The sequence below is a fragment of the Protopterus annectens genome, chromosome 3.part1 (genome assembly GCF_019279795.1).
Source record: "Protopterus annectens isolate FY-2018-M chromosome 3.part1, PAN1.0, whole genome shotgun sequence".
NCBI lineage: Eukaryota > Metazoa > Chordata > Ceratodontiformes > Protopteridae > Protopterus > Protopterus annectens.
Genome location: NC_056732.1, coordinates 1,273,922,253 through 1,273,936,133, shown reverse-complemented (window position 1 = coordinate 1,273,936,133; position 13,881 = coordinate 1,273,922,253). Strand labels below are relative to the sequence as shown.

General features: G+C 40.6%; 1 protein-coding gene across 1 annotated transcript in view; it reads left to right on the top strand.

Moving 5' to 3' along the window:
• Positions 1 to 3,511: 3,511 nt before the first annotated feature.
• LOC122798415 (1-phosphatidylinositol 4,5-bisphosphate phosphodiesterase gamma-1-like) overlaps positions 3,512 to 13,881 on the top strand; it is a 3,104,897-nt gene continuing 3,094,527 nt past the window's right edge. The window contains exon 1 of the mRNA XM_044067334.1: positions 3,512 to 4,137. Coding sequence (XP_043923269.1) covers positions 3,915 to 4,137 — 223 coding nt within the window. The 5' untranslated portion in view covers positions 3,512 to 3,914. The remainder of the gene's footprint in view (positions 4,138 to 13,881) is intronic.

Below are 13,881 nucleotides of genomic sequence, written 5' to 3'. Positions count from 1 at the left end.
CATATTTGAAAGCATTACATACATCTTGGTCAGGATAGATATCTTGAAAGGATGCAAGGAAAACTAAAGCTGAACAGCAACACTGAATTTCTTTACTTAATCATAATTTCTGTCCAAGCCATCATTAAATGAAAAGGTTGTGTAATAAATTAAAAAATGCATTTCAGTGCATACAGAGAGTCATGGTTTCTTGAAAAAGCTGAAGAGTAAGATAAATGAGAGAAAAAGAAGAAACTGCAATGTGCATGCTGGGGCTAGCTTGGGATGGGGGAAACAGGGGGGGGGGGCACTGGAAGATGTGTGTGTGCTTGTGGAGGGGGTAAAACAGTAGGTGGTGCCTAGGGAACCCTAAGTCCATTTTTGTAGATTGCATTGTTGTAATGTATCACACTTCTGCAGCTAAATGCCAGTAACTGTTAATGCCCCAACATAGTGTGGTACACAGGCATGTCTTAATGCAAGAGTATTGTAGCTGCAGTTCAGTCTGTGCAAACTAGTCCTAGCAGCATGAACTAAAATGCTCCTTAGAAGGGGTGGTGACGATTGAGTTATATTTACACTAGAAGTATCCAGGGGTCCACCAACTTGACATTTGCTGGGGCCTGGGCTCCCAAAATGCTAACACCAGCCCTAACTGTTTCAGCTGCATTGCTTCTGAATGCCCATGACTTTTTGCTAACAGCCATATCAGCATTTATTTGTGTGTATGCTTTTACACTGTACTTAATTTAATTTTGCATGTATGTCTCACAAATGCTGCAGCTATTTATATTGATACTGGCATTGTATCATCCTAAACTATTGTTAATGTAAATGTACTTTATATATTTGTATGTACTTATCACAAAAGTACAATTATAGTTTATATAAAAGTGCCTTCTTGACCTAGTTGTATCTGAAAAGGGTTCTTGGCTCACCGGGAGTACCTTGCTCTCAACCCACTGGAACAAATGAGTCAATTGAATGCAGGTAAAGGAGCATCAGGCAAGGTCCAGTAGGGAGCAAAAAAAAAATACTCCACGCAGAAAGTTTTTTTTTCCATATGCATTACCCCTATAGTGCTTTATATAGTTATTATTTATTGGGTGAATTAACTAGTCTTAAGATCCTTTTCAACCATGACCTGATGGAAAAGGCATATAAAATAATTATGCAAAACATAAGCTAAGACATATATAACAATAGTGTGTAATTAAATGGCATAAGTTGCATGATAACAAAAATTACACTGTAATGAATGAAGAAATCAGTTAATGGGATAACATCAGCAATATATTAAAAGACATCAAATAGATCACACATCAGCAAAAATAATACTGCCAACCCCACAAGAGAATTCTGTGATCATTACATTAGTGAATTGGAATATCTGCAATTGTATGGCCCTAGCACAGCCTGTATTCATAAACCACTGCTGTGTTATGCAGCTGTCCCTCTGCTACGCAAATAAGATTTTATGTGGTACTGTTTCCATTGCTGGACTTTGCTCATATCATTCTCTGCCCCTGCATACTACACATGTTCTCAGCTGTTTACTGCAGTCATTTACATGGTCTGAATTCTGTCAATGAGCACCTGCAGACAGTGATTACTCCTTTATGCTAGCTAAACCTTATAACAAAAATGTAGTCCAACCTGGTTAACAAAGGACAAGTAAAATAAAATAAAATAAATTAGCAGGTGGACATTCTGGAACATACACTGTTTACAAATCTTAAAGGGTCAGCTGTCTGGCCATGCTCTCTTATGAAAAAAACATTCCTTTTATGAGCACTAGCACCTGTATGTACAGCATACATACATATATTTACAAGTAAAAGAAAAATACAGCAGACAGACAAGGTAAAAGCTCACCAGACAACAGGATTAATAAATATATCAGAGTTACATACTATCATAAAAAATCAAAAGCCATTACAATTAAAAAGGTGATTCTGCCAAATCAGATACAGATTTTATAAAACACAGCATAATAATAACAACATAAGTTAACTGAATACATACAGTTTTGTTTAAGAATCAGAGTTCAAAAAGTCTAGCAGAACAGGAAAATGTTTGGGAGATATGTGAACAACTTATACTGTATAGAAAAAAAATACACAGTTGGATAATAAAGGCAGACCTACTAGTGAACCACATGATGCCATAATTACAAATTCCATGGTTGAAATATGCTGCAGTACATCCAGTTACCGGAAAGGTGGAACATCAGTGTTATAGTGTAGACTGACTGAACAGTACAATTTGCAGTCTCAGTGAGATTTGAGCTGTATTATTCATTTATTTGTTGACCAGGGTATAGCACTGATCTCCATGGACTTTTTTCAGACTCAGCCCTAACTGGTTAAGTGACTTGCTCAGAGTCACACAGTAAGGCAATGGGGGCTGAGGGAATCAAATTCTGAACCACTGGATAACAGGAAACAGCTTCTTAATCTTCTGCTTAACTGCCAGACATTTTACTCACTCATAATTTCTCAGTGGTATAGTATTCAAGTTCCAAAATTAGTAAGCACCAGTGACCTGTTTACAAGTTATGACTATGTGCTTTAAATTTAAGAGTTACATTCACAAGTTCAAACTGCTGATATCTTCACTTGACTCAATATTTTCTAGGAGACAGCTGCTTGGCTATTTTTAAACTTTTATAGCCTGCACAGTTACTCTACAGTGTGAACCAAATGGTACTTCTAATCTAAATCATAACAACTGCAGGCATCATAGCTCTCAACCAGTCAGGGATAAATTTCAACAGAATCAGGGGCAAATCCAGGAAAACTCAGGGACACTTTTAAAATATTAGTTCTTAACTTGAGACATTAACAGAATAAGAGAATGTGAATTAATATACATTTCCTGAAGGAATAGACGTCTGTAACTCTTAATCATTGTCATTTTTAATTAAGTATAATTCAGCACCTCTCCTCCAAATGGCACAAGTGTTAGGAGGGATTACGAGGGACAGAGCTAAAATACGAGTTAAAATCAGGGACAGTTGAGAGGTATGGCCAGGCATACAGTAATTTAATTTCTAGAGGTATTACTAAGCATTTTGCTTCCACATTTTGTTCATGAAGTATGTGATTTTTGAGAGAAAACAATGTAGGCATTATTACAGGTAAGTGTATATATTAAAACAATGTATTTTATAGTATAACCTTTCCTAAACCGCACCAGCTGTTAAAAAGGTTACCAAGTACTTTTGCCCTTATTTCTAAACTAGTCAGGACAGAACATCCTCCCTAAAATAATAATAATGGCATATTTAGTCCCGCAGAAGTAATCAGTTGATAAAATCCCACTGAAAACACAACGGAAGGAAATGTGAAAACAAACTGGGAACCACAGCACTAAGAACTGTCCTTCCCACGTACACCTAAAACCCAAGGATAACCCACCACAACATTCCCACCACCAACCCTCAAGAGACATAAGTGACGTTGAAAGCGTCGGAGCGCCGAAATCACATGACTCAGGAACGTCGGGAGGGCTTTTCTTTCCTTGGATGTAAAAGCCACTACCCTTCACTTCACTAAGTGTGAATTTTGGGTTTATTTCGTTCTCTGGTGTTTCATCTTGTTGCATTGTTGTTATGCGCTCTTTTTAGTACGTCACTTTAAAACTTTTGGAGAAGTGAAGACCTTGCTTGTTCAGAAATGTATTTACTTATTTTTTGTTGAGCAGTTGAGATTTACGAATAAGAAACTCGGATTAAAGCTTTACTCTTTTGGCTATCTGTTACTTACAGTACTTCAAAGGCCAGGGATTTATATACTTTCGCAGTTTCCATCACACGTGGAATTGAGAAATTTAATTCTGTCCACCCGAGCTGTGCTATTACAGTGGATCATTGAGGCTGTACTACTGCTCTGTGCTCCTTTGGTTATATTCCTGCCTGGTACCATGTGGTAAGGATGATGCCCACGTCTAGGCTGTCTAGTGTAAACGGATTCCTGGAGGATTCCAGGATGGAGACGTCCGATATAGGCAGGTTCCTCAGGAGCCTGGAAGAAGGAGTTGTTATGGCTGTATTTTACCAAAAGAAGTCTCAGCGGCTGGAAAGGCGAACATTCCAAGTTAAAATGGATACCAGGCAAATTATCTGGAGCAGGTCTCCTGATAAAATTGAAGGCGAAAGTAAGGCATTTACACATCGTATGTTTTGTTCATATGTGTTATATTTGTGGAATATTTTTGAAAGGTGATGAAACTGAAAAAGAATAAGTGGACAAGCAACTCTGAAACTAGATAATTTGGGTAGCACTACATGTGTTTTATGTGTATTTGTACGTGTGTATCTAATTATAAATATATATATATATATATAGTGGGGGACAGATTGTGGCATAAAAAGTACGGCAGTATTCGGCATTTTTAAAGGGGCTCAGTTGTTTAGTAGTTGAGGGGGGGGGGATTTCGCAGGGGCACATTAAACATTATTGTAAGTGCATTCGGTTGTAAAGTATTCTGATAAATTTACAAAGCAGTTCTGTGTATATAGTGACAGAAGGTATGATTTGTGTATGCAGTAGTGGTAATTAGTTGGGCATTTTAGAGCACCATTGATATTTTTTATCTTCATATGCACTGTGTGCTCTAAATACATTAGTGTAGTAGATAGTGTTTTGTTATGACTAAGTCTGTAAGTGAAGTGGAGTATGTGCTTGCAATGAATAGTGATTGGTTATGGCCACTACTATTGTAAAACAACTGGTTGCCAACTTTTTATTAGCTTCAGGCAAGTTCATGAAAGGCAGAGTATAAAAATGTGCCAAGGAAGTTTCCGGTTTGGCTACTGGTAAATTTACAATCATTGCTTTCTTTTATCTGTTTGGTTTAGAATTTATTATCCCAGTAATTCAGATTAGAGCGCTTTCTGTTCAGTTGTTATTTGCACATAGCAGTACAGAATACAAAGTTGAAGTTTTGCTTTTACAGTGGAATAAAGTGAAATTTGTGATGTTTTTGTGATTCCCGTTGTCATTAGTTTTTTTCTGTTCTAAGAGGCAATGGAGTTTTTTCCTTTCCAGTGACCTTATTTTCTTGAGGTAGTGAGATTTGTCCATTCTTTAGAGAATATATATATATATTTTTTTTTTTTTTTTGTGCTGTGTCTAATGGTTGAGAGAGCTATGAACCTAAGCATTAAGTACTGGAAAAGTGGTTGTTCTTTGGGTGGAGTTTCAGATTATTTATAGTACAGTCATTTTTACCTGAATGGTTTACAAAGATAACACAGAATACTGTTTACCTGAATGTTCAACAGGTGCATTTTGCATATGAAAGGATATTGTGTTCTGTAGCTGAAATTCAATTCTTTATACATTTATCTTGTTTACCTCTTTATTGCAACTGGATATTTAGTTTTGCCTTATGTTTGTACTTTTTGTTTACTTTTTTATTGTATATTTGTTTATAAAAATCCAGTCTGGGCCTGATATTGGTTACTATTTATCAGTGCACTACCCCAGTAAAATGCTGTCATACATTTATTTATATTTCAGAAAGTGCATATTGAAGATTGTCCTTTTTTTTTTTTTTTTTTTTTTTTTTTTAGAGAGCTGTGATTATGGAAGGGAATAGGTAGGAATAAAAGTACAACCTGTAGGTTAGGGTTGTGACTAGTGAGGGAGCTACATCATGAAGACTCCTGTTCAAATCCCACAGGGTTGTGACTAGTGAGGGAGCTACATCTTGAAGACTCCTGTTCAAATCCCACATTTTGTAAATAAATCCTGGCAGGCGCATTGCTTGAGTTATCTTGTTTTGTTTACTGGCCACATAAGGAGAGCCTTACTGTGGCATATTGATGCCTTCACACAGCAGTAGGATGCTTGGGGTTGTATAACTATTGTTACAAAGACTCAGAAGGAAACATCACATTTGTTTCCTCTTAGTGGTTGCTTAAGATATGAATGTAAGATAAATCTGCAGTTAGTGCATGTGCCTTCAAGACTGGTTTAGCTAATTGACACAGAATGTTTCTATGTCGTGTAAAGCTTTTTCTTCACAGATAAACATAGTACAGTAATACCATAGGTAGTCTGATGTTTTGAAAATGCATGGAGCAGTGATCTCGGATCTCATGCAGTCAAGTGAACTGGTACAACCTAACTTTCTCAGCCTTTTAATTTTACTTATTGCTAAGCAGAACCGGTATGTACAACTTATTGTAAGCTAGACCTCTAATCAGAGCTCCCATCATCATTGCTAGTGATCAGATATTTACGTTTCTCTCCTTTCCCGTATCTTACATGACATTATTTTATAGCTTATATATCCTTTATGTTCTAAGTTTGCTATTTTATTTCTTCAGTTCATATTTCATGAAACCCATGTAGGTGTTACAATGAAGAAAGGCTGGTTTACATAACTGATCTCACACGGTGACGTAATACCTTAAGTAGCTAATAAATTAATTTCACATGCATGTATCACACACACACACACACACACACACACACACACACACACACACACACACACACACACACTCGTATTGGGATCAGCTGTTATTACATTTTGATCCTTTGTTCCATTATTTGCTTTCCATAGTAAGTTAACAAAGTATAACAAAACAATACATTAATTTTTAACTGTCCTTGTGCTGTCGTCCACTTAACCCACTCAGAATAACAAATTAACAATTGTAAGTATAGGTTTGAGTCCTTCAGTCGCAATTTGCCGTCTTGAGTAAGGCACATCACTAGAACAAGCTCGACAGGTCACCCCTGAGCAAAGCCCGTTTTGCTTACTGTACGTTGTTAATTTAAAAAGAATGCGTGTAATTGATTATAGAATTATTAATCCTGATTACTGAAACAGTTAATCCAAGACTTAGGCTGGCATTTTGGTGCCAAGGTTTTTGCCTTGAGTGCACCTTAATTGAATTTTGTTAAGGGGAAAAGTCCCTTGTACTGAAAAAGCTTGCTTGAGTGGGGGGAGAGATATGCTGGTGGCAGTTTGCACCATTATGGAAGGAGGTAATTCTTGGACTCCCACAACAGATGCACCAGGTAGTGGATTGATGGGTATTGCAGCTCCAGGGGACATAAGCTTTCTAAATGGCATGCAGCAGTGCAAAGATATTAGAAGCATGTGTTTGCATTCACTGGGTTTAGTGGCACAGATTCTGTATTGCATTTTTCTACAGCTGAGGGAGACTGACATTAGATACATTAAATAAAAAAAAAAATCAACTAATTTTGTAGGATGGTGAAATCCTTGATAGACTAGGATATGGACTCTTTTGTAAATAAGTTTTTATTGGGGAAATTTTGAAATGCAGAATCACACAAAAATATAAAACACACAGAACATTGAAACAGTAAAAGTTCACAACAAAGAACAACTTACTTTACAATTTGTAAGTATTTACATGATGTTCTGTTTTTCAAGTTGGCTGTGATTTAATTATTACAGTACTAGTACAGATGGAACAGATTTAAACAGATTATCACGAAAATAAAAAAAAAATTTAAAAAAACCCTCTGTTTTCAATGTCATACTGTTCTTGGCTATTGTAACGAAAAATATTTTTCAGAATGTCTTACTAGAGACAATTTAGATGTCTTGTTTTCCTGCCATACTGAACTAGAGTAGTCCAGTTTCAGAGTTGCTGATCCCTGGGCTTTGTTTTTAGTTCCTGTTACTGATCCATTGCCTTATTAGGAAGGAGGGAAGTTTCTTTGCTTACCAGTGGGAAGCACTGAGTGGCCTTTTTGTCCGATTTGGTGAAGTTTCAGCCGGAAACTAGTAGTCCATTGGTCGTTTTGGGCCAATTCCTAGCTCCTTTCAGCCCCCTGCTATAAAACACGCTAAACGCTGCTTTCCAGCTTGTACCAACTCAGCACAGATCCTCGTGGTGGCCTGCAGAGTGATCCAAGCAGCAGAGAGCTAAAAGAGTGACTTTCTACCAGATATAAGTATTTTTCGTGGCTTTCCCACTGTTATTTAAGCTAACGACTGCATTTCGCCTGTTTTACTGCTACTTTAAGTGATTTCTGCATTTTACACTGTTTATTGCACTTTAAGTTACTAATTGTTGCAAATTGTTTCTGTAGGCTACACACTAAAGTGTGCTAGCCGATTTACAGCATTTATAGCATTTACTGTCTGTTTTTTTCCTTGTCTCTGTAGTAAAACAAAAAAATATCTCTTGTTTTCCCGCCTTACTGAACTAGAGTAGTCCAGTTTCAGAGTTGCTGATCCCTGGGCTTTGTTTTTAGTTCCTGTTACTGATCCATTGCCTTGTTAGGAAGGAGGGAAGTTTCTTTGCTTACCAGTGGGAGTGGGAAGTACTGAGCGGCCTTTTTGTCTGATTTGGTGAAGTTTCAGCCAGAAACTAGTAGTCCATTGGTCGTTTTGGGCCAATTCCTAGCTCCCTTCAGCCCCCTGCTATAAAACACGCTAAACGCGGAGTTACCACTGTTGCACACGAGCAGCGGCGGTTAAACTATTTGGGCCATCTAAATTCCACTCTTCCAATTTTCCCTTAGAACTACCTTCCTCGAGCTGTACTGCTGATCTAACCAGCATATCCTATAACTGAAAAGTTCATGTCTACTTGATTCCCAAGTAGACTATTCTCTATCTGTAAAGCCTAGCACTTACTCCTACAGTACTTGCACCTTGATAAAGCACTCTTATTATAGATAGTACCCCACCAGCCTAAAACCCACTTCCCCCGGAGTCCTTTGAAAGTCTCTTTATCTACTACTTCTAGTATGTCGAGGGATCAGTTGCTAGTGTCCTCTCCAGCTCAACTGGTGAACCTGGGAATATTGAGGCAATGTTACAATTGCCTCATGTACACAGACAATCCTCTCCTTCTCCCACAAAACACAAATACATGCGAGAGATGCAACTATACGGCCAAACTGGAGGCTGAGCTCTCTCAACATAGGACTGGCAAGACCAGACAGGAGGAGAAGGTAACCAAACACAATACATACCCAGTCACACATGGTACCATCACAACTTCAAATCATACACATACTCACACAAAGATGTACTCGGAGGCTCTGATCAAAAATTTACCAAAACAGCAGAGGCCACCAAAGCAGACACCCAAACAACTACCACCTCACGACCCAACACATGCAACACATAGACCACACAGTCAGAGTGTCAAACAGTCACAGCCCTTAAGGCCAAACAAAATGCCAGACACACTTGTCATTGGTGATTCCATAGTCAGACACACTGACGTCCCGCTCACTAGACTGAGTAAAGAGAAGGTCACAGTAAGCTGCCTGTCGGGCGCTAGAATCCGCCACATAACGCAAGCACTCGGGTCTCTCAACAGCAGGTACAAGTACGACTCAGTCATTGTCCACGCTGGTGTCAACGACCTGAGACGTACCTCCTTGGACTACATGAAAAGGGACATCGAGGAGCTCTCTGATTATGTAGCCCAGGCAGGTATGACCCTGACCTTGAGCAGTATCCTACCTTCACCTAGAATGATGCCACAATACAGTGATAAGATGATCAGCTTTAATAATTGGCTTAAATTCTGGTGTCATTCAAAGGGGATCCAATGTCTGTCTGCCTGGGATGACATGCTGGACAAGCCACGCTGCTTCGCAAGGGACGGCTTGCACCTGTCACCCTGGGCTTCCGGATATTGGCAAAGGCTCTTGCCACCCCCATAGTGCCTTTTTAGGCAAGGCTCAAATTCTAAACCTACCACCCTAGAACACCAAAAGGAAAAAACTAAGGGTAATGCTGCTCAATGCCAGAAGTCTCAATCTCAAGATGCACGCACTCGAGGCCCTTCTCAATATGGAGAACATCGATGTCTGTGCTGTGACAGAAACCTGGTTCAAGGCTCCTGAGAGCACCCCAGCACTAACAGGTTTCACCTCATATCACGCGTTCCGCCCCAAAATCCGGACAACACCAAGAAAGGAGGGGTGTCCATATTCATAAAGGACACCCACACCTCAAGGTTGGTGGCAACGCACGATGCATCGGAGACCATCCAGGTGCAATTAACCATAGGCAAGACTGCTCTGCAATTTGTAGCATGTTACAGGCCACCCTCTCAAACTCAGGAACCTCACATGGCCTTCCTGAAAACATTGGAGGGGATAAATATATCTCAAAACACCATCATACTAGGTGACTTCAACTACCCTAATATAGACTGGGAACACTACTCAAGCCCGAACACTCTAACCCAAAGATTCCTGGAGTTCATAAACTCAAATGTCATGGAACAACTAGTCACCATCCCCACAAGAGGAGAAAACATACTTGATCTCATCATCACGAACATGGGATCAAAATGTTCAACACCGGAAGTATACCCCTCACTGGTGAGATCAGATCATAAACTAATCTCGCTGGAGGTCCTCATCCCGCCCCACCTGAAACAAAAAGACCACAGTGAAAAACTTCTCAAAAGCCGATTTCACACTTCTAAAAACTAGTGTGGTCTCCTTTAAGGCCCCTGAGCCAGTGGTAAACATTACTCAAACCGCTGAATCACTTACAAATGCCTTCTACCAGCACCTACAGGACTGCATGGATCAGGCAATCCCAAACAAAACTAAGACTCTCTGTACCAAAGGCAAGCGTCCAGTCTGGTGGACCCCAGCCATAAACAAGCTCTACAACAAAAGGAGGAAGCTACTACAAGATAGAGCAAAATCCTTGAAAGGCAAGACACCTTTGATCATTATAAGTAAAAAACTAAGAGCTCTCATAAAATCATCCAAGGCAAATTTTGAGAGAAAAATCGCCAAGGACTCTAAAGAGAATCATAAGGCCTTCTTTAGCTATGTTAGAAACCTAGGAGGAAACTCCCAGATATGCTCAGAATTAGTTCAAAATGATGTGAAAATTACTGAACCTACACACATTGCCAACATACTGGCTGACAGGTTCAGTGCAAACTTCTGACCCCCCAAAAGGAGAGATATCTATTCCAGAGGATTGTAGGCCCCCCAAACATCTCCAACGCCCAGGTGAGAACTGCCCTCACTAAGGCAAAACACAGCATCCATGGGACCGGATGGTGTCCCCGGCTGTGTGCTTCATGAACTCAACGAGGAATTAAACCCACAGTTAGGACAGCTGTTTAATCTTAGCCTCACTTCAGGATACGGACCCAAGGAGTGGCGCACGGCGACTGTGGTCCCACTTCATAAGGGCGGTGCCTCCACAGACCCTGGAAATTACCGCCCCATTAGCTTGACAAGCCTTATCTGCAAAGCCATGGAGAGGATCATAATGGAACTCATAAATAAAGACATAGGGAACTTGCAGACTTTGGATCCAACCCAGTTTGGCTTTGTCAAAGGCAGATCCTGCCTCTTAAACTTGGTTGACTTTTCGAGACTGTCACCAAGGCCATTGATGAGGGAAAGGCAGTCCATACAGCCTACCTCGACCTGGCAAAGGCCTTGACACAATACCCCACTCAGGTATCATCGAAAAACTCATCAGCTTGAATGTAAACCCATACATCACAAGCTGGGTTGCAAACTGGCTAAGTGACAGAACCCACAGGGTCAGAGTTGCTGGAGCCATGTCAGACTCAAAGCCTGTCACAAGTGGTGTCCCACAGGGCTCAGTCCTGGGTCCACTCTTGTTCGGCATCTACTTTCTGAAGTACAAGCAAACACAGGAGGGTTATGGCTGACAAAGTTTGCAGATGACTGCAAACTGGGCCATAGTCGAAAACACATCTGACACAGATATCCCCCAGAAGGGCCTCACAGAAACGGATAACTGGTGCCAGAGCCATGGCCTAAAGTTAACCGCCAAAAAATGCATAGACATACCCTTCGGGAAAAACAAGGTTACCCCTAGCTACCATATAGGTGGCAATCCACTGAGCACAGAAAAGTCATCAGGGATCTGGGGACCCAGGTTGACAGTAGCCTTCGTTTGACACTCATGTTGCTAAAGTAGTTAGGAAAACCTTCTATATCGCCCACCTGATCATGAAGGGATTCACATCTAGATCAAGGGAGGTCATCGTCCCCTGTACTCATCACTCATTAGACCTATGATTGAGTACAATGCCCCGTTCCGAATGTATCTGATCAGACACCTGCTGCAGCTTGAAAGGCCCCAAAAGTTCCTCACCAAAAGGATAAAGGGTCTCAAAAATATGTCTTATGCTGCCCGACTGAAAGAACTCCAGCTCTATTCAGTCTCATACCGCTTGCTCAGAGGTGACCTGTGCCTGACATATAAGGCCATGTCAAACCCAGATTTGATGAATATGCTTCACCTCAAAAAATCTAGATCCCTCAGAACCACAAGGGCGGGAGACTTAAACCTTGACACGGTTATAAATAGAATGTGCTGGAGGGACAGATTCATCACCCAGAGACTCCCTATGCTGTGGAACAAAATCCCGGTACATGTGAGGCAGAGCACCTCTCTGGCCTTGTTCAAGAGGAATCTTGACAAATGGATGGGAGATTTCAGTGTCACTGCTTGACAGAGGCACAGCAAAATGATAGGCATAGTTTTTATTCAAACTAAAGGGGTGGCGAAAGCCACATAACTATGGGCTAGGCTTATAAATGCCCTTGGGCAGATAGCCTAGTATGAACCTATGAACCTAAAAGCAATGACTTGGGAAAGTTTAAAAACATAGTATACTTACATAAAATATTGCAGATGTATTTATTGTGTACTAATAAGAATAGGGTGAATCTTATCTTGAATGCTGCTTAAAGACCTTGCTACCGCAGACCAAAACCTGGCAACTTGAACTGCAGACTTATAGCTAGAATTCTTGGATTAGGCAGCATGACCCCTTATGTACCCTCTGTGAAGCAGCTCACTAATAAGCAGAACGTGTAGGAATTCACTTTCACTCTGAGTGTAGTGAACTAGGGGCTGCGATGGTGCAGCAGTTAGTGTTGTCGCCTGACAGCAGGAGGTTCTCCCGTTCGATTCTCGGCTGAAATGCCTTCTGTGTGGAGTCTGCATGTCCTCCCTGTGGTTGAATGACATCTAAAGACATACAGGTAGGTGTGTGCGTGAATGGGTGTGCCTTCTTTGAAGGTTGGGCATCGGGCTGGCAACTCAGCACCGTAAAAATCCACTGCCAATCATTAGCGTACCAGAGTTCCGCTGTGTCTACCCCTAACCGGGAAAAGCCGAAAGACAATCATCATCGGAATGTAATGAACTGTTACTTCACATTACACTGGGCTGAGCTTCAGATGTTTCCACTTGGTGGATTTGAAATGTTAATGCTGAAATTTTTTTTTATGTAAAATTTAGTCCCAGGAAATTTCCATTAGGCTGTAATGTTTATCAGGACCCCTTCCACTTTACATTCTTTTTAACTGAACACTGACTATATTTTCTAAATCATCACGAGAGCAGTAGAGTGGTAAGTGAAAAGACCAGCTGTGGCAGTGGTTCTAATACGTACACAACTGCTTTATTAACAGAAGCTGCCATTAAAAATGGGATAAATAGTAGAGCATATAAAATGTCACACACTACCTATGCGTGATCAGAGGAGTTTGCAACATTTTTGAAGCGAGTCTGGAAATGCAGTTTACAAAGGAAAAATGGAAGGTTTGTCTCTTTGTTCCCAGTATGGGACAAAGTCCAGAAGGTTCAAGATTTTTGCATAGGAGTTTTTGCATATGTATGTTTTACCCCAGGCTTCACAGACGCACAGGTGAAAATAGCCCTTTCAAAAGCCAAAAACACAGCGTCCTTGGGGCCAGACGGTGTCCCAGGCTGCGTCTTGCACGGACTACAGAACAAACTAACCCCCCCCCCCACACATAAACACACTTTTCAACCTCAGCCTCTTCACAGGCTACATGCCCATAGAATGATGCACAGCAACGGTTATTCCACTACACAAAGGAGGGGCCACAACTGACCCTGGTA